We start from the raw sequence: 21950 nt of genomic DNA on the forward strand, positions 1-21950 counted from the left end.
TGTGGAGGCTTTGCTGTGGTTCTGATGTGGGGGCACATTTCCCTGCACACCTCACTGGTGGTCCCAAGCTGTCAGGAACATGGGAGCTGGGAGGGGCTTCTATGGGGTCTCACCCCCACCCACTCTGCATCCAGGATTTGGGGAGCACGGCATTTAATTAAAGAAAGTCTGCTTGCTCTGGGACACCTCCCAGCTTGTCGCTGGCATTTCTGTGATTGACAAACAGGCAAAAATATATTTATTCAAGGATTATCTATATTGAAAACTGGACGCGGGATTTTGTCTTTGTAAACAGTGCAGTAATATCTACTGTTTGAACAAAAGGAAGGCTATACTTTCCTTCCATTTAAAGCACAAAAAGCTCTCCTATTTGAGTGAAAAGGGAAGACATTCTGTTTTATTGATCCAGCTTGCTGAAGATTTGGGGTTTTTTTAATAAGATCTGTGACTAAGGGAGCAGTGGGTTGATTTTCACTTTATTGGAAAGGTTATTACAAAGCACATAGCATATAAGTTATTAGAGAGATGTGTGTCCTTGAAAACAGCCCTTAAAATCTTGAACAATTAGGAAAATTCAGAATGATCCAGCATATTTCCTCATAGCGAGAAAAGTCACTTTGATGTATTGAGGACCCAAAATGTAACACTGCATTGCTTTGAATAATAATTTTATTTGGAAAAACCACATTTGAAGAGAGTACTTTGTTACAGATGGGAACACAGCTACTTTCATGGACCTAAATTAGACTACAGAGAAATAGCTCCTTCAAAATTAATATCCTTATTGATAGTTTCATTGTTGCTCAGATGGACCTTTCTCTATCATCTACCTATAAAAAATCCCATAGCTGTTCATATATCAAAGGACATCAGCCACGTGTGTTGGTCAAGGGATGAACAATACAAAGGATTATAAAAGACGTTCCCCCAAATATTTGTCAGTAAAATCTATTGTTTACGCACAATACTGGACTGGCTGCCCTCCAAGGTAGGCCTTTTTATCCACAGAACAGCAGTAGAATGAGAAACTGAAAATTTCCCCCATCATTAATGTGCTTCTACTGTGCTCTGACGGACAACAGCAGCAGTGCCGGGGTCTGGTTTTGGCCAGCTCAGCACAGGATCTCACCTTTCCTAGAACTGGTGCTGACTTAGTGGGACTCGCACATGCTCAGGGCTGCTTTCCAGAGAGAAGCAACTGTCTAAACACTTTGACAAACCTGGGCTAGATTTGGAAGCAAAGCTCTTTCTGTGCTTCTTCATCCCTTTTCTCTGACTGAATGCTGCTAAACCAGCACCGTGTTAAACTGGGAAGTGGCCACTGTACAGGTGGCCATCACCCTCATCCCCTTTCACACCACCACCATGCTGGTGCTGGACATCAGCCTTGGCATAGCTCAAGAAGACCCAGCAAGCAGTCCCTATCAAATATTGCCTTCTCACTGTCAGCACATTTCCTGATTTCTCTGTCCTTCCAACCTTGGGATGGTGTCTGGTATTGGGACAGTCTCTTTGTGCACCACATTCTACCCATCAGGTACGACTTGCTTTTGTGCTCTGAAGTCTTTGTTAAATTTCTTCTTCCTCATTTTTTTAGTCTGGCTCCTCTGTCCAGTTTATCTTGGAGTCAAACTTATACCCTGGAGTCAAAACCCGCTGTGTGTGATACAGAAGTTTCATCACCCCCTGCACCTGCCTGTGCCTTCTTTTGGAATGGGAAAACAGAATTGTCTCAAGGAACAACTATTTTGTCCAGAAGCCAATAACTCTTGCAGACTTCAGCAAATCATGCTGCCTTTCTGCCCTGATTCCTCAGGGCTTAAAAATGAGGCTTTACCTTACAGCAGCACCACAAGGATTAATTCATGTTTATGGAATGCTTTCCAGTGGGTGACCTGATCATGCTTATATTATGATTTCCAACAATGTAATTCCATTGACATTTGAATGGCTTTTTACACTAGGATGAATATGCCCAGAATTAGGCAAAGAAATATGTCTAAAGAAAAAGCAGGTTCCTTGTGAAGAATTTAAATTAAATAATCATTATAACCTTCTAATTTATAATCTGAACACAGTCCCATATTTTGGTAAATAAAGCTCAGATGATTTCTTGTGATTTGCATATTGCTAAAATCCCAATATTGTTGAACATATGTTGTTTTTCTGTTTTGTTGCTTCTTTTCTCTCCTTCAATCCAATATGCAAGGCTTTTTTTAAGAAAATGTCAAATGTTGAAAGCAACACTGATATCTTACAAGTTTCCATCTGGACAAAGATATATGTCTAATTTTTTTACTCTCCTTAGACACTGGTTGGAGGCATAGTACTGTTAGCTGAATTTAACTCTGTTTCTTAAACTTGCATTATTAATTTTGCATCATGATAAGATATTTATTCAAAGAGGCAACTAGTTCTTTCTTTTAAAAGTGATGTTATTGCAGAAATGACCACACTTTTTTTCCCCAAAATGAAGTTATGCAAATTTGATCGACTAAAGTAAATGTTTCATAAAACCAATGACTGTTTAAATTGTGGGACTAAATTGTTTGTATATAAATATTACCTTTTATATTTCATTTGAGTTTTATGTAGATGAACACATTACTTTAATGGCCTGCATTTACAGAGGGAGACAGTGAGAGTCTGACTCTGAAATCCTCAGCAGCCAGATGGCTGCCTTTTCTTGCATGAGATTAAAAGATGTTTCTCATTCACAGCCCTGCTTCGGAGGCAAATTAATATAGCCAGCTAAATTGCTTGTGTTTTTGGAATAAAATTTAAAGAGAACTTTTTAAAGCAATTGGTGTCACAGGTTCCTAGAGCAGATTGCTCTCCAGGTACAGCATGCTGGTTTTAAACATTCAGTAATTAATGGAAAGTATTCCGTGTTAATTGACTGCTTCAGGAAAGGGAAATATAATGACTCCTTATTAATCATGAAAAGAGACATACAGCACAGAGGCACTGCAATAATTGCACTAACGGTTGAGAAATGTTAATTAATGAAAAGAACAATGATGTAAGAAATTAGCACCATAATGCTTGCTGCTGATGGAGATTCTGCTTTAAACACATTATTTAGCATGGCAGCCACTGGATGATGCCTTAAATAGCAGGCAGCTCATACCCTTTCCTTCAGTCAGCTACGGAGTTCCAAATGTTGCCGGTGTTTTGGTTTTTAATGAGCCAAAATACACTCTCCAGAACTACATTTTCTGAAGCATTTTCAGTTTGAACTCCTGAACTCAAAACTATTCAAACAGATTGACTGGTTTTGACTTACATAAAAATATTATCAAGTGTAAGAGAACATGTTAGCATTTGTGTGGCGGGGAAAAACTTCTTAGATGGGTTGAGTTGAATAGGTTTGCCAAGAAGATAACTGCAAAATGACTTCTTTCCCCTTTTTAATTTTTCCATTTTTTAACCAATTAGCTGTCCTCTGAAGAATTTAGAGCAAGCATGCTGTCATATTTGTGTCTAGCTCGATGTAAAAAATCATAGGCTACTAAAATGCAGAACCATTCTGGCAACTAATCCAACACCAGTAGCATGGAGCTCACAGTCATTAACAGGCAGAAGGCCCCAAGGTTTCCACCACTGCTCTGCTGCACCTTTAAGACAGCAACAGGGTGAGACGTATTCATCACTCCAAACATTTTAAATCAGGTCAAACTATTGGTTAAAAATTAATTTCCTAAAATTGTAAGTCCTTCTTTTTCTCTATTCAGGGCCAGGATTTAATTCTTATGAATGTCTTCATATATTCATGGTCATTTCTGCAAAGAAATGTCAGCCTGTGAGGCATTCAAAAATTTTGTGTGAATTTTGGCCACTTAAGTCTTGTATTAGCTTGACTGTATGACATGGGGATGGTAATATATGACAAACAGGTAGAGTAGTAAAAGTTCTCATTCTAGCTCTACCATTGCAAGTGAAAAACTATAGACGCAGGAAAAAACATTAAAATTCTGCTAAAGACACACTAAATGAATATCCATCAAACACAAAATGCTTTGAGAAAGAACAGTTCCCAATAAGAAGTCTCTGCTTGTAGTGACACAAGACAGAAATACATCCCTTAAGACAATGGCACCACAGCAATCGAAAATCATCACAGAGGGGGAATCAGTCCGTGGGTGTATAATAACCCAGCAGTGATTTGTGTAGCATAGGACAGGGTCAGGAAAGGTTTCATCCCTCATCCCTCTAAGCCATGTGCTGCCCTATGCTGATTTTTCCAGGGTAGCTCTACTGTGGCTATTCCTCCATCCATGTGCTTTATTGCTGCTGAATTTCCCTTTCAGATGGAACATCCTTGGGCTCCAAGGTGCTCTCCTCAGCTCCTTCATCGAACCCATGTACTTGCACAGCATCATTGTGGGAAGCCTCTACCACACTGGTCACCTTTCCCGGGTAATGAGCCATAGGATAGAAGACATTGGTCAGCTGCCAGCTTCGTACCGGCGCAATCAGCTGCTTCTCAGTGGTAAGCAAACACCTGCCTGCCAGACAAATGATCCCCTCTCCCATCACTAACTGTGCTGGTCACCAACAGAAAAGTTTTTTGGGTTTAAGCAAACCATTATCTCATGTCTTCTTTTTTTTTCCCCTGGAGAGTATGAATTTGTAGAATGAAGAAACTGTGTTTAAATCCAGGTCTGTTTTTCATATGCAGTGGCCACAAAAAGGATCAGTAGTTGATACAAGCTGACTAGGAGAACAACCACTGTACACTGAACAAAGTGGGGGGAAAATGTGCCACCACTTTTCCTAACCAGTCCCTGTCCCTACCCCAGGTCTCTGGTCCTTCTTCTCCATCCCCCTTACTCCCACTTCTTTAACCTCCATCCAGTAGTAGCTCTCCAGCCTCATCCCAGCAAAATCCCATGAAATCTTGAATGCCTTGAGGTCCTCATGAGGCATGTGAGTGATAAGGGCCACCAGTTCTGCATCAGATTAGATCCCTATTTTACTCTTAGACTTCGATAATTGTTTTTTGGGAGGATTCCCTGAGACACCAATAAAATGTCAGCTTTACAGAGCTGGGACATCAGGAAGCTTTAGTGTAGTACCATTGCCTTTCAAAGTCCTCCTAAGTTCCTCAATCAGGAGAGTGCTGGTTTATCCCTTATCTATTTCATGGGCTTTTTTTTTTTTTTTTAATACGTCCTTGTGACAAAATTAGTTTGGCTGAGGCAGAAGTGATAGTTTAGCCACTGGGGAAATTCTCAGTTTCTGTGTGGTTTAGTACATCTGGCAAGTGTAATATTCATGTAGGTGTTATGAGGTGAATAGGTCAAAAGGCTTATCTTTACTTCAGCAGCTTATCTCCATTTTTTAACTCTTCAGTGCAGCTAGCCAAAGCCTGTGCAGTACAAGTAGGCAGGAAGCTGTGCTCCACACTCCCCCTCCAGTCTATATCCCTACCTGTCCCACCTACCCTGTTCCAGCATGGACATGACCCAGCCCCCTCTTTCTTCCCACATAACATCGTGGCAGGGAGGAAAGGACTCGCAGCTGGTCAGGAAATATCTCCCCATTTCCCAAACCTGACTGTTATTTTGACAATGCAGCCCTGGTTGCCAGAAGCCTCTGCATCTTGCACTGGGAAAGAGGATCTCATCCTGTGCCAGCCCTAACTCGTTATAAGTGCTCCCATACATTAAGATCAAAGGCACACACACTACCACTGTGTCTGCAGGATGTACAGGGAAACCCACTTGAACTGTGGGAGGGCTGAAAACACAGTAGAGGATTTTATAAGAGATTTCACCACACAACAGCTATTTCTTTGCAGGGCAAGCCTTACAGAGTAAAAGCAGTGGGTAATACTTGGCCCAAGTGTGTATGTATGCCAAGAGTTGTTGCCAGAGTTTTCAAGGCAATTCAAAATGCATCAGAGGGGCCCTTGTGCCACTTTAAACATCTGCATGTTTCAGGGCTGTCTTCCTCCTTCGGAGAGACTTCTGTCTGGAAAAGGATTTGCTTTGCTTTTGGTTGTGTTTGTGAGTTTTCCCCAGCCCAGGAGCAGCGGGAGGAATCTCTCTCTCTCTCTCTGTCTGCACTGTTTTTGTCTCTAAAGCCATTATTTGTAATCTTCCCTCCCCCACAAATCCCGGGGAGCCAACACTGATTAAAACTTACATTGCTGAGGCTTATGCTGCAGTTCTTTTTCCTGGGAAACTGTGCTGACAGCATATCCAGTGACTAAGGAGATGGGCATTGAGCAAAAGCCATGCTGAATGCATTAGAAACCAGACCTCCACAATCTCAGCCAGGCAACTCCACCTCCCATACTTGTCTCGGAGATGAGGCCAGTCAAGGATTGCAGGAGCCCTTAAATTATAGGGGTGTCAATTATTTTGTCACTTGATCATAGCGGTACAAACATTTCAATGGAGAGGAGAGGCATGGTGTGTGATTAGATGTCCTGAGATTAACTCCTTGGCTCCACTGAAAAATAATCAGTGAGGTTTTCCACTCACACCAGTCCCAGCTAGATGGAACTCCACTCATTCACTGAGATTACTCTTGGGTGTAATTTTTAGAAGAAGAAAAGCCCTGGGTATTTTTTATATCCTCTTCTCTTGAGACTGAGGCTGTTCTAAAGGGTATCCTGAAGAGGCACAAGGTTTTGCTGGGAGAGAGAGGACAATGAGGACAGATTTTAGTTCATATCCCACAGTACTCAAATTCATATTATGTGTGCAAAGAAGTTTCTTTTCCTTCCAGTTTCCATGGCCTTCTATTGTACTCTGTCATGAGGATTTTAAGGAGGATATTTTACATAAAGGAGATAAAATCATCTAGGTTATTTGGGTGCTACTTTCCAAATAAAATTAGAACAATTGAATCAAAAGGAAAATCTGGAAGAAGTGTTTAAAAACGATAAAAAAAACCAACAGAGAATATATCTAGGCTCTATATTTGTGTCTGTCATGAGTTTCATGGGTTTTTTCTTTAAAACATCTTCTCTTGCATTTGGAAAATGATATGAAAATATCTTCTACTTACCTAAATACGTATACTTATATATGATAGGTGGGAAGAGAAAGCATGAAAACCAAACCAGGCCAGAGGGTTTTCCAGGCACTGGTACAAGACTGGACTACTCTCACAGTCCAAGACCAGAGGGAGGTCCTAGGCTGGGCAGGAGTGCACAGCCCCCATCTGATGGGCACCCACAACCTGCTCTGCCCTCCATGCAGCCTTTCCTTCTGGCCACTGCTTTCACAACATTTTCATGTATTTAGTGGCCTGTGGCAATTTTTCATGGCAGAGTGTTTGCCATCATGTTTTCTGGCACTCAAATGCTCTAAGCTTTTGGGTGCTATCTTGACAGAGAGTGATTTCATAGTGTCAAACAGCTGATTTTGATCTGTTTGCATACCATTCTGTGTAGAGGTGCTCTTCAAGCACCACACAGCTATCTGATTTTCAAGCTCTCAAAGTTTAAATCCTGTTGCCTAGGTGAACTGGAGTTTTAGATGCAGACTGATCTGTTATCTCAGGGGGGGAAAATTGAAAGAGGTATTAATACGACATGAATGTGTTTACAAATCCTGGGTGAGGTTATGACTTAGCTGTAATTCTCTTCTACACACGATAGTGAGTTCAGTCCCAGTGACTGAGATGATTTCTGCTGTTCCAGCTTTGTCACCAGTACAAAGTAAAAAGTGCTTGCACCATATAATTTTTTCCTTCAGTGGCCACCTTTCTGTCTCTTTGTGTGCTGAGTACCATCTGGCTCTTGCAACTCCCTCTCAGAGCAGAGATGACCGGGGAGAGAGCGAGCATGTCCCTCACTGCCATTGCTTCCCATGATGCAGAGGGGGCCCAGTAAGACACAGGGGCTGCCTGCAGAGGCAGCGTCCTGGTCACCACAGACCCTTCACAGCCCTCTGCTTCTCTTGTGGTGTCTCTCAGCAGTTTACCAAGCTCAACACATTCGGCACAGCAACAGGTGCTGCATTCCCACCAGCTCCCATCTCCTCCCATTCTGCCTGAGACCAGCACATGCTCATGGTGTGAATCTGTTTTGAAAATGAGATCCCTGAGTGAGAAGGGGCACTTTGGAAAGGAGGGGCTTTGATGTCTTTTCTTTAATCTCCTTCTCTCTGAACAGCTCATATCAGCACTTCTCGCCTTCTGCAAAAGTTCTTTGTAACTCTCTCAGTAGAAAATGCAAAGGACCTTTCTCTGCTTCCCTGCACCCAGGAGCAGTGAAAGCAGGTCCCACCAAGCTGTGCAAACCATGAGCTGTCACTGGAGCTGCTGCAGGCAGGGGCTCCAGCAGGAACTGCCATTTGGAAATAGAGACTCAGCCCTGGCACTGTCCTGTGCCAGCATGGCTGTGCCAGGCAGCTCCTGCCTACCAGCACAGTCCCCACCTGCCTGCTCACCACACTGGCTTTTGTTTTCCAGGTTTGCAGGCTAGTGGCCCATACAGCAAATTAGCAGAGAGAGACACAACAGCTGGATCCAGACACATCATCCAATGCCTATGTTTTCAAAAATATTCAGACTGCTTCAGGTCACTCTGTTTTTTCCAGCCTTGGAAGCTCTGAGTGTTGATTCTTTGCTCCAAAAGCACTAATGAGCAGGGCAAGGCAGAGCTCACTTGCTTGCATTTATCCTGTGCTGGAAAATAAACCAACCAGTTCCTTTATTCCTCTTATTTTCTTGCAAAGGCTAATCATTCCCTTGTTCAGGTACAAGAAATGAGAAAGCAATAGGATTCATGAGCTACACTAAATGGTTAAAAAGAGACAGGAGTTTACCTGATTAAAAATAACTCATGTACACACCCACTCCTGACCTTGTAGCCCGGGTCTGCATTTAGAGCCAGGGGAGATCTCGCCCATGAAGGCAGTGGTTTAGTATGTAGCTCAGATGTCCAAAACTGCCCATGTGAATGACACTAAGGTCATGCAATCACTTCAGGTGACTGTAAACCTCATCACTGCAGCTGTCTAAAATTAAATAAGATTCATTCCACCTAAAGATGTCCAAAATATCACTGTTAGGATACTAACTAGTTCTTGAAGAGCTGGTGCTCCCATACGGAGTAAGAATCTTACAGGCAGACACAGGGCTGGGATCAAAACTATTCTGTGTAGGTCTGTGATGTCTACAAGGTAATTATTAACTCAGGTCTAACAATCTCTCTGTAATGAGGAAGTGTATGTTTTGTATTTTCTTATTCCCTGTATATATCCCCCGTGATCTCAACATCCCATCACAACAAAGGCCCTAGGAGCTCATAGCAGATAAATATGCCAGCATACTGTGGAAAGCTCACCTGAAGGGACACATGGCAAAAGCACTTTACTGCTTAGTTCCTTTTAAAAAGCTGTTATCCCATTAAAGCCTTTCTGAAAGATTTCACTCAGCAACTGTCAAACTGCTGTCAACAGCTCACACTACAATCCAAAGGCTTTCCTTAGGCTAATGAAAGGTTTGCCTGCAAGGTGGAAAAAAATCTATAGGAATTGCTAAATTACGTCTCTGCAAGGCAGTTGGTCTGGTAATGTTTAACCAATGGTGACAAGAGCACGTGCAGTCCACGATGCCAGCAGGTTCACTCAAGGATATCCCATGTGCCACAACAACCCACCACATGTTAGCACCCTCTGAGTGCTTTGAACCCTGGAGGTTACTGGTGTCCTTCTCTCCTTCAGGGATTAGCCATGTTGATGTCCGGCAGCCCGGAAAATCTCCCAGCTTCAGCGTGAACTGGATTGTAGGGAACACCGACCTGGAGGTTATCAATGCCACGACAGGGAAGAGGACCTGCGGGAGTCCCTCACGGCTCTGCAAGCACATGTTCTTCACTCGCTGGGCGAAGCTTCATGGCAAGGTAGGTCTGATGCACTAAGAGGCTTGTCAATAATTGTCCTGCAGTCCATGTAGAGTGAGAGAAGGTGAAGACAAGAAAATATTATTTTATTAAGTGCCAAAACCTCTTTCCTAGTGGGAAATGAGTGGAAACAAACAAGACAGAGCAATGGCATGGAAGTGTGGAGACACTCCCATCGGTGAAGTCATTAAGGAAGGAAAATGAACCTGCAGGGTGGCAAGGTTTGATGACAAGCCCAAAGTGTTGTTCTGCTCTGCAGGAGATCCCTAGGGAGGGAGGCTGATGGCATGGTCTGTGCTAGCAGGGACTCTGAGCCTTGAGGTAAACAGAAGAGACTGACCTGGGCTTTGTGCCCAGGGCTCAGTCACAGTTCAGCGACACAGGTCCCAGCCTATTTCCTGCAGAGAAGATGGAAAGCAGGGCAAGGAGCACTCCTGCCACCCCCAGAATGGAGTGATCCTCACAGGAACAAAATCAGGGCCACAGCTGGAACTATGGCCGAGAGAGCTGGACTGCATCTGGCTCACACCAGGGATGAGGTCAGGGTGAGCAGGAGGCTCACAGGTGGCTGAACTTGGGGCTGAACAGGGCACTTTGCTCTTGACAAAACAGTGTTTGATAATGTCATCAGTGTCCACCTCTGGGGAGCAAAGAGAACAAAGAGGCAACCAGAGGGAAGCCACTGCTACCAGGCCAGCTTGTGGCTGGCAGTGTCACCCTCCCTTGCTGACTGGGCCAGTACAGCCCCAGCCAGTACAACTCCGTGGAATGCTGGCACACGCAGATGGGAGCAGATCATTGCAGGCTGCATGTTCACGTTCTCCTTTAATCTGTCTCTCAGCATCTCTCCTGTTTAGAGAGAAGGAAAAGAGTGCTGTTTGCCCACCAGGCTGTGCTTTGAGGGTCCCTTTCCCTGTAGGGTGCTACTCCCCTGTCATGTAAGCATTGGGCATTCACCCAACTGCTTGTTCCAAGGCATTTTTCTGACTTTGGTTTCTTTTGCAAAACATCAAAGCCTCACTGCTGGATTGGCACTGTAGAGACTTGGGCAGGAGTCCATTTATTTAGTTCTTCTGCAGAGCGAAGGGTGCTCGCTCCTGCGTGTCCTTCCAGGGGATGAGGGGCACTGGACACTGGTTTGGCCTGAGGTATCTCCTGGTGGGTGACTCCAGTGCTCGAACAGAACACTTGGATTTCCTGCACCAGCACAAAACCTGATGCCTAATTTCTGCCCTGTCCAGGGCATGTTTCACAGTATTTCCACCAATAATAGGTTACAAAGGTGAAATGGTAGAGTGTGGAAGGTCTTCTGTCTCTTGGCATTACTTGGAAGCACTGAGCTGCTCTGCTTCCCTGGCTAAACTGAGCACATTCTTCAAGCATCTCCAGAAAGGATTTTTTTCCTTTTTGTCCCTAAAATTCATCTTAGCTGAGAAATAGCATCCTGCCTTTGTAGAACACACCAAGATTTGCTACTGCCTATGCCCAATCCAAGGCAAAGCTGTTCACCCCTTTGCTCCTTGCAATGGCTCAAAACCATGCCATCGGCATTTATTGCTCCCCTGTTTTTTTGGTTGTTAAACTAAAAGCAAATACACAAAGCACAGTGATAGTTTGTTTTCTGCTTATGAAATGTAAGAAGATTATACAGCTATTGAAGCCTCCTATTTCTTTTGGCTCGTTGGTTGGTTTTTTTATTATTATTTCATTTTTTTTCCCCTTTCCTGATTTTTGTTCTGCAGCTGAGCACACGAGTACTAAGCCATGGAGACATGCCATCAGTGTACAGCGAGGCAAAGCTGGTGGCTCAGACGTACCAGTCTGTTAAGCAGCAGCTGTTTAAAGCATTTCAGAAAGCCGGTCTGGGCACCTGGGTGAAGAAACCCCCAGAGCAAGATCAGTTCCTGCTAACTGTGTAAATCACTCGGCATCTTTGCTACACAACTGGATCAAATCAGCTGGAGAGAAGGCGAGGCAGGACGCATGAGCAGAGAGAATTGAAGCAGTCTGAGATTTAATAGCAACCTCCATTGGAATATTTGCTTTTAATTCTGTATTGGAAATACATAAGTAGAAAGGTGTCTGATGCACTGAACTCAACCTTAGAAAACTGATTTTTCATGATCCCTTCCCAAGAACGTACCTGCCCAAATTACAATGCCATCCCCACCAAGATTCCACTTTTCATTGTTTATTGCTGTTGGTTATTACTGATTTGAGGTGTTAGTGGATCTGATCAAAAACAGAGTTTGTTTTCCCTCACACAATCAGTGCAAGAGTCATCACTGAATAATGGAAAATAATGAGCAGAGATGGAAGTACCCCGGGCACACAGCATGGCAGCAGCTCTCAGAGCACCCAATAATCATTCACAATAAAAGGTGTTTAACCTCTATGCAAAAATCATTCTGTTAGCTGCCTAAATCTGTGATAAAGAATTTGGACCTCAAAGATAATGAGCACTTTTAAATTCCATTTTCCACTGCTGGCTCTGAGCACAAAGCCAGGCGTCAGGATGCCCTTGGTTTTTACACATATTCCCTCTGACGCCTTGGACAACCACTTCCCCCCAAATCTTCAACTCTGGTCACAAGCCTCTGCATGCTGCAGATTTTACTTTTCCAGGCTCAGTTCATCACACATGCCCTTTAGACACCAGCCAGGATGTAGATCCTTGTCAAGAGGGCAATTCAACCCTGCGCTGCCTGAAGACCAGTCTGACGATGCTGCTGGCTCTGGATCTTCAGGTAGCTGCCTAAAATCAGGCAGGCTATAGTCAGGACCCAGAGCTTCAGATTTGCAAGCTTCTGATGATCCACAGCTCTGAATTAAGTGGATGTGAGCTCAGGATGCTTCATGCATCTGAACAATCACTGGGTTGGGTACCCACAACTAAGACATCCCCAAACGAGAGAGCACATTTGATACTTGGCTCTTTCCTGCCTCAGTTTCTCCACCTGTCAAATGGGGATAATACTGCTTAAATGCTTCACATCTAAGGAATTTGGCAGGATCAAAATGCCTGGTCATATGCAACAGTGTAAGCCAGATTCTGTCACTTTTGCAGTGAGTTTTACCTCCCCATACAGTCCAATTGACATAAGCACAGCAGATGCAACTACAGGCTACAGGGTAAGGTCTTACTCAATGCATGAGCTTTCAGATTCCAGCTCTTTGTAAATGCCAAGTGTTATTATTATTATTCATGTTCATCTGCAGCCTGAAAAGCAGATGGACTTTTTCACTTAGGAGACAAGTATACCCCAACAGTTAAATATTTTTTTCATAACTGTGGCTGGGTCTGATACAATCTCATCTTTGAACCATCCCAAATTTCATCAGCATGCAGAAGATACAGTCATGAGAGAACTGAGCTTTGATAGTCCCATTGCAAAACCAACTTTCAAATGCCCTGTACATTTCTCTAAGTTTTTGGGTTTTTAGATGACAGGATTTGCGGGTATATGACTACAGCTTTCTTTTTATTCCTGTGATTCTCTTTAAATCTGTATATAACATGCTGCTACTGATTTGTGATAATTGTCTTGGTATTTTCTCAGAACTGTCAAGTTGAGTTACTTTTCAAACAACACAAGGCTCATATTTTTCCATGTAATTTCCTTTACACGGGAAACTGTTCCTATCAATAAAGATAGATGCTCTTTGTATAGGGTTTATCATGTTTGGAGAGCCATATACAGTAAATACATTGTTTATTGATGCCCACAATAGAATAGCTACAGTATTTTGATGAGATTTTATTTTTAGATTATAAACTACAAGATGTATCTATAGTGTCTTGTATAAAAACAATTGTGATAAACTAGAATTTTTAAATTAGATAAAACAAAGCTCTCCCCTTCTAGAAACCTTTTCAACAAAATAATACATTCCATATTAACTACCAAAAATATTTAAAAAAGTATCCTTAGAGTAGAAATAGTTTAAAAAAAAAAAAAAGAAAAAAAGAAAAAATCAACCAAAAACCTGAGATGTTTCAATAATGGAAACACCTTGCAGTAATCACCTTCTCAATACTTTGACCACTTTGTCAGCTCTGCTGATGAACATTCAGAATATTTTTGGCACCTTCTGGAGCTTCCAGGTACCTCCACATGGTCCTGTCCTCTAGCAAAGCTGTCACTGGTGCAGACCTCCAGTGTGATCTGGGCACCAGAGGGGCCGTGGGCAGGGGGGGGCCAGGCCAATGACTGGAGGTGTGGGACAAGCTGCCGGTGACATTGGCAGTGGTGGTTCCAGGGGCTCTGGCTGCTTCCACCGAGGGAGAGAAACCACAGCACGACCAGAGAGGAGGACAAGGTTTCTCATGCAGAGATCCACAGGGCAGGAGGAAGCACATCTTCTGCTTTTCCTCTCCAAATTCATCCCTATCTAGCACACAAGAGACCTCAATGGCTCTTCCTTACATCTCCCTGCCCTCATCCATTCTCCTCCAGCTGTGGCATGACATCAACTGAATTAATGCATATGATTCCACAGGCTGGTGTTGCAGCTACTGTGACAACAAAGCACCATGCCTGGTTATTTTTAAGGACATAAAGAAAAGTGCGATGGGACTGAATTAACCTTTGTTGCAAGAAATACATAAATGCAACCCTGCATTCAGCTGCCAGAATGAATTTAATACTGGGGACCAAACCAAGTCCCCCCTGCAAGTGGGCATCAGCTCATCTCATTGAAGGCAGTGGAGTTGCACCTGCGTGCACCAGGGTTGAATATGACCTTAAATATCTGTTTCTTCTCCTTATGTGCAGCAACAGTGTGATGGGACCTCATCCCAGAAGCACACATGACCTACATGCAGCATTTCCTGAAGCAAAGGAAAAAATGCTCAGTAGTAATTCTGCAGTGAAGATTCTGTACATAACACGCATGAGTGAATGGCAATACTGTACTAATGGATGTACATTTGTAATATTTGTAAAAAAAAAAAAGAAAAAGAAAGACAAAAGACAACAAAAGAAAATAAATCTGAATTTACATATGTGAATTTGCTGCTAAGTTCTGTAAATTGCACTTCAGTGATACCTGATAAGTGAATGTTTCTGTTAAGTGAATAAAATACCAAGTAAAATTGTTCTTTCATTGTTTGTTGACCATTTTTCCCTATGATTTAGCAATCAATTGGAATGTGCTCCAGAGTGCTAGTATGTACTTTAGCACACACCTACTGTAGATCTACAGACATGTTCTTATTCAGTTTGGATTTGATGCATTGTGGGAATGACACACTTGTATGTCAGAGAGAGTGATCTGACTGCTTATGTAGATGAAGCCATAAAGGGACATAGTGTTATCCTGGAAGAAGAGTGAACTGGGTACATCTCTAATTTAATTCTTCCAGGTTACTCTCAAAGATCTTTCTTAATAAAAAGTAAATACATTTTTGCAAACTCACACTACACAGGACTTGGTGTACAAAGCTGCTTAAGAAAACTGAAGTGATGAAGAAAAGGTCAGTACCTCTCTGCAGATTTCTGCTTCATTGATGGAGTGGCCTTGGATTACTCCTGCTTTGAACAATCAGTATTCAGCTACAGCTGGCTAATGTTACACTGAACCCAAACTGCACCATCCCCACAAAGGTTTAACATTGTTGTATGAGCATCACCTGATGTCTTGAGATGATCTCCCTTGGCCAGTCCTTATAGAGGTCATTGGTGTTACCAAAGCATCCCAAGCCTTTCAGCAGCACTCATTGTCAAAATATGAATATACTAACAGTGAAAATTGTCTAAAAAGAGATTTCCCCATCCCTCTCCTTGTGAAGATTTGGTTCCAAAATGAAATTAGGACCAGCAGATCTCAGGGAGCCCCACCAGCTCACTGGCCCCACAGTTCCTTGCTTGCTCTCGTTGAAGAAGTTGGTGCCGGACCCTCACAGACCATCCCATGGTTTCATTCCCCAGCAGGGGCTATACTCAGCTTTATTTTCAAGTGAAGACTCTGCTGCAGTTATATTTCCTTAGCTTGGATCTATGTCATTAGGTGTTTGGGCAGGATAAGGAGGAGGGAGAAGAAAGCATTGACAGAGTGAAGTTGTTTGTGTGGAAAAAAAGTCACTGTGGGCTGACCTGATTCCGTCAGCCATGGCAGATTTTTGCCTTGAGCAAAAAAAGCCACAGATTCTCAGTATTTGTCAGTCTCAAAGTGTATTTGCACAAATCAGTTTTACTGCTTTAATTGCATATATGTAAAGTAAATCCCACCCATAGTCTCATCCTTACCACAGCCTTCCTACCAGTAGAAATGGCCACAGCAGTATAACACTGTCTTAAAGAGACAGAAGAGAAGCAACACCAGTGGAAAGGCAGCTTGTGGCATTATCCACCCTCAAGATGATGAGCTTATTATTTTTCTGTTAAAAAATGTGAACACCCGAATTCTTCACTTGGCAAAAGCCTTGCACAGCATCAGCTCTCTTTGCAGAGGGGCTATGGAGGGGACGTGCTGAGATCAGCTTTGGCCATGAAGGGCAAAAGGTGGAGGTGAGGATGTCTCTGGGGGGGCTTTGCACAGCCTGGCAGTCCCTCAGCCCACTCCTGGGCAGTATGCCCATGGCTGGGAGCACAGCAGAAGGCTCCCAGCCTGATTTCTCCTCCCAAAGTAGCTGCTACTGCCTGACCATGGCACACATTGTGACGCAATTTGGCTGCCGAAAACAACTACAAAGCAGTCATTAGGATGAATTGTATGGATGGAGTCCGTGTTTAATCTCATTAAGTTTAAAGGCTAAATACCAGAACTGCATTTAGAACTTTACAGGTGTTCACCCCGGTGTCATCAGGCACATTTATTTCTTTTCCAACTGTATATTGGAAAAGCAAAAGCATAAAACATGAACAAGATGATATATTGACTAATAGAGTGTTTCAGAGAAGCCTCTGTTTCTAAGATAAAACAAATAAATCCTTCCACTGCAGTTAAAACTTGATAGCCATGCTCGTGTGTTGAAGAATGAAATGGCAATTTAAGAGCTTTTTAAGCTTTTTGATTCATTACCACTGTGCCTACTGTCCAGCCCCTTGATTACTTTGGCTGGTTTCAGCTTGATCATGTGGATACACGAGTTTAGCTGGAAATCTGAGTAAAGTCAGAGAAAAGTCTGAGACTTTATAAAGAGTAGTGACAGTCTGTTTGGATGCAAACAGAAAAAAAATACAACAAACAACACAAAGACATACAAGCAAATGCACACCCATAGATCCATGTGGTTTCTTAGTACGTCAGGTCCTCCTGAATAAATGACGTGGCCTTGGAGAAAGGGGATTAATAATCATCATCTTTTCAGCAATGAAATAGTTCTGCTCAAATGCTTCATTCGGCCTGGCTTTCCTGGTAATTAAATCCTCTATTAGAGAAGTTTATGTTCTATTTTATCAACTTCCTTTGCAATACAGAATTACTACCACTAGACCATTAAAGTCTTGTTCTGCCATGGAAAGGAAAAAGTCCCGTTCGTTCTCCTCTGGCATTGAGCAGATGCCTTTACAGTCTATAACACTGTGAAATGATCCAAGCCAAGAGGAGACAAATCCTTCCTTTACATCCAAATTTACCAAAAAATACCTCCCTCAAAGGAAAATAAATATATGAAGAATGGTACTACTGCTGCGTTTGACCAGTGCCTCTGACAGGCTAACTGGTGCCTACTTCTCCATCTCTTGCAACCTCAAAGTCATACTCAGGTGTTTGCATGGGCTTTATTTGACATACCATGAAGGAAGTGGTGTAGGTGCAGCACCCTTCCTTCCCAGCACCACCAGCCCAACTACACCCAGCCCTGCCTTCCATGGCACACTCTTTACCACTAATTGCTTTTATTTCATTTTATTTTAACAAGTAAATTCAGTTGTTTACTCTTTTAAGAGTGTTAACTTTTAAATCTGTAAGACAACACATTTTTACTGTGGATTCTAAAGTAATTTTTTTTTTTTTTAAAGCAAATAGTTTATTCACATCCTGGTCTCAGTGGTTAAGGGAAGTATTTTCAGGAGTAACAACAGCACCCCCTTGACACCACAGGCTCCTAAAATTCTAACTATCACACAAAATAGTGGGAGGACTTGGGCTCCTAAATCTCAGGTTTCAGTAGGAGATGAGTTGATATTCAAAAGGCACTTGCTAACCCAACTTTCATTATCAACTCTAAACCCCACATCATTGGGTACCAAATCCCTGCTCAGCCTCTGATGTTAAATGTCCTATAGAGTCTACAAATCTTCTTCTGGGCATGCCTGGTCTGTGGTCAGGTGCTGAACCCCACCATGCTTTGACCTGTCCAGATTCATGAACTACACTTACACTTTCTACCTGTGATCCTCTCAAAGCCTCTACAAGATCACATCCCAGCAAAAGAGGAGGGTCCTTTTGCATCAAATGACTCAACTGATAAACCCCGCAGGCTGCTGCCTAAAGGGACAGGCAAGTATCACAACCACCAGAAAGTCACGAGAGAAAAAAGCTGTGAAGAGGATGTGCCTCATGCTTATATCATTTCACAATATATTATAATTTAATAACCTTTTGGCATGAGAGAGAACAAAAGAGACTTGATAACATAGCTGGTTTGGGGATACTTACCTGGGAAAGGAGAAGACCAGAGTTCTTGTCTAGATTTTACCCTCTGAAATGAGGAAGAGATGAACAAGTGAAGACCACCAGATGGGGGAGCAGCTTCCCTCCAGTAACAAGTTCACAGCACAGGAAATTGCTCCAGGACCATTTTCACCTTAACCATTTCACCCACCCAGAGGACAGGTGTTTAGTTTGAATCCATTTTCTAAGCTCCCTGAATAGAGAAAAGTGGATCCATAAGGTGATTCATGCCACTTAAAACAGTGTCTAAGAGACAAGGAGAACTTGCTGCCGCGACCCGCTGGGGTAAGGGATAGGGTCACAGCACTGCGAATGAGGGTTCAGACACGGTCGAAGGTCTGGTGAAGCAATGCCACTTTATTAAGCAACTCAGGGACTTAAATAGGGTTGGTCTAGGGAAGGATCTGGAACTGGGGAGGAGCATGGGATTGACAACTTCAGGAGAGAGGGTGATTGGATGATCGGGTAAGGAGGGGAGGAGTTTGGGCGTAACCATAGGAAGGGACCAATGGGAGCTACCTCTGCACTGCACCAAAACCTAGCCAATGGCAGGCAGAGGAGCGGGAAAGCAGGGGAAAAGGCGGGAAAACTGAGGGAAGAAGAAGGGGACAATATGGTGGACAAATTTTTAAAACAACAACAGGGGTACATAGAACTGTGTAACATCATGACAATAAACTGGGGTATAACTGGGGTACAACAGGCATATCCAGTGAGTGTCATTATTGATATTATGGGTCAAGTCCGGTATTATAGAGTCCATTCAAGGGTTGTAAATGCGTCTCCACACTTCATATTTTTCTCTTTCCTCCTTATCGCCTCCAACATCTCCCCCTTCTTTATTTCTTTCAGCAGCGGCTGCGATGTTGGCTTCAATGGTCTTTAGCAGCATCCTTCGTAGACAAACAATCAAGCATGGTAAAACAACACAAACAGAGACCGAACCGAAAAGAAATAAAGCGCCAAGCATAATAAGTTTTTTAGTCCATGAGGGAAAATTTGGCAATTGGATCCAATCGAAGAGGCTATCGAGGCCGCCTCCTCTGTCTTGATGAATTTCCCGGACCAATCCCCTAAGCTGGTTGATACTTTGATGTATAGATTCGGAATGGTCTGAAAAATTCATACAACACATGCCCTCAAATTCCTGGCACCCGTGACCGTGTGCCAGGAGAAGGAAGTCTATGGCGGCCCGATTTTGCAAAGACACCTCTTTTAACTTCTGGGTGTCTTCGAGCAAGCCCTCTATCGCCTGGGTGGTAGCATTCGCCTCCTTGGTCAACCAGCATCCAAGTAGCGTTAGGAGAGAGAGGGCATGCGCTGTCCCTATCCCGGGGATAGGGAAAGACGCCCAGAAGTTTTTCACCCTGGACCAAATGTGAATATTGGAATCGCAGTCCTCTGGGAAGGGCAGAGGAGTGGGCCAATACTGGGTCTTCCCAAGATTCAGATGTGGTGCAGGGAGAAAATCTAGAGTCCGAATCGGTTGGGGTGTCACATCGAACTTAGGTAGTGTTTTGGGGACAGCAGGCTTAGAAATTGCGGGCTTGGTATTGGGGAAACGAAGGGGAGCACCCATGGAAAATGAAAGGGACCTTTTGGCTCTTTCTTTTTGGTGCACTAATTGATTTTCAAAATAGAATTTAGCCGGATTGAATAAGGCGAGTTTTCCTATTGTGCAGGGACCTCCCTCCGGGTAGGCTCTAATCCCTGGCCATGCCCGATCCCCACACAATAGGAAAAATCCCTTAGGGAGCCTCATGTTCCGTGGGACGTGCTCAGTGGGTACGGTGGTGGCCACTGAACCATTGCACCACGGAGAGTGTGTCCCTTTATAAATGGGCTTAGACGCTGTTACGTTAAGAGGGGTGAACAAAATGGGTTGGGTGTAGCGATGAAAGATAATGCAAGCGGTAGCGGGAAGCGAACCTAAGAGATCTATTTCTTGGAAGGGGATGTCTACGAAGGAGAGCGCTGATATGGCTTGTGCCATGTTGGGGGAGTTTAGTGGTAGGGGTCCCCGGACCCGCGTTTGTGATACAAACGCGGGCCATTCAGATGTAGAGATGGGGATCCCTACTAGGCAGGTCTTGAAGGGGCTGCCTGCGCTGGTCAAGGCTAGGCATAGAGTGTCAGTGCCCGTAGCCTTGGCCAGCGTTACCCAAAGATTTTGATCGGATTGGTTCATCCATCCTTGAAGTGGGATGTTAGTCGCTCGATGGATGGTTGTAGCCAGGAGGAGGATCCATAGGAGGTGTGGTATCTGCAGCATCGTTGTTTCTTACTGCGTTGTAGATGTCTCCTTTTAGGTGGTGGTCGCTGTCTGCTCCCGGGAGATCTTCACGCGCCGGGCAGGGACCCACTTTGGCCCGTCAGGACCTGCAATACAAGCGTAGCCCTTCCCCCAGGTGATTAAGGGGAAAGGGCCCGTCCATTTCTCCATTAGTGGGTCCCGGTACAGTACTTTTGCTTTTTGATCAGATAGAACCGATGTTGTGGTTCTGAAATGGCGGTCCACAGGACTTTTGCTTGTGCGAGTTTCTGTGTCCTCCATCATGTTGAGAAAGTTAAGAACGTACATAACTTTCTCTAGTTTTTCTTGGGGGGAGAGGCCAATACTCCCCCCTTTCTGTTTTTTAAGCATGTTCTTTATGTTTTGGTGTGCACGTTCTACAATACCTTGCCCTGTGGGGTTGTGGGGGATCCCTGTGGTATGTTGTATCCCCCACTGTTCAAAAAACTTCTTCGTGTCTGCAGACACATAGGAGGGTCCATTATCCGTCTTAATCTGCTTCGGGACTCCCATCCTTGCGAATGCAGACAGGAAATGTTTTTTGACATGGCTACTCCTCTCTCCAGCATGCGCGGTGGCCACAATCATTTTTGAAAATGTGTCAATAGACACATGTACATACTTTAGTCTTCCAAATTCGGCCACGTGGGTCACATCTGACTGCCATATCTCCAGGGGTGACAAGCCTCTTGGGTTTATCCCCTCTGGGACAACAGGTGTAAGTGTTTGGCAGTCAGCGCAAGCCTTTAAGATTTCTTTTGCTTGAGATAATTTGAGTCCGAATTGGTTTTGCAGCGATCGCGCATTCTGGTGGAAAAACTCATGCGAGAGTTTCGCTTGTTGATACAAATTGGGGGTTACAACCATACCTGCTAGATGGTCAGCAAGTTGGTTCCCCTCCGCTACAGGACCGGGTAAAGTAGCGTGCGAGCGGGTGTGGACGATGTAGTAGCCGAATTCGCGTCTTTCTATTAGAAACAACAATTTAGTTAGCAATTGAAATAAATTTTGATTGGTGACATCTTTTAAATAGGAATTTTCGATTCTCTTTACCACACCCACTACATACGCCGAATCAGAAACAATATTAATTGGCTCACCACTAAAAATTTGGAAGGCGCGTACAACTGCCGAGAGTTCTACGATCTGAGGAGAACCTTGAACTTTGTGGAT

At 43.6% G+C, this 21950-nt stretch overlaps 1 protein-coding gene across 1 annotated transcript in view; it reads left to right on the top strand.

Annotated features, from left to right (window-relative positions):
* The window catches only part of ADARB2 (adenosine deaminase RNA specific B2 (inactive)), a 109269-nt gene extending 94304 nt beyond the window's left edge, over positions 1-14965 (top strand). The window contains exons 7-9 of the mRNA XM_051812899.1: positions 4311-4492; positions 9687-9865; positions 11608-14965. Of these exons, the coding sequence (XP_051668859.1) occupies positions 4311-4492; positions 9687-9865; positions 11608-11784 (538 nt within the window). The 3' untranslated portion in view covers positions 11785-14965. The remainder of the gene's footprint in view (positions 1-4310; positions 4493-9686; positions 9866-11607) is intronic.
* Positions 14966-21950: the final 6985 nt, after the last annotated feature.

The sequence above is a fragment of the Manacus candei genome, unplaced genomic scaffold (assembly GCF_025592945.1).
Source record: "Manacus candei isolate 608988 ecotype Guabito, Panama unplaced genomic scaffold, ASM2559294v1 h1tg000089l, whole genome shotgun sequence".
In the NCBI taxonomy this organism is placed as follows: Eukaryota; Metazoa; Chordata; class Aves; order Passeriformes; family Pipridae; genus Manacus; species Manacus candei.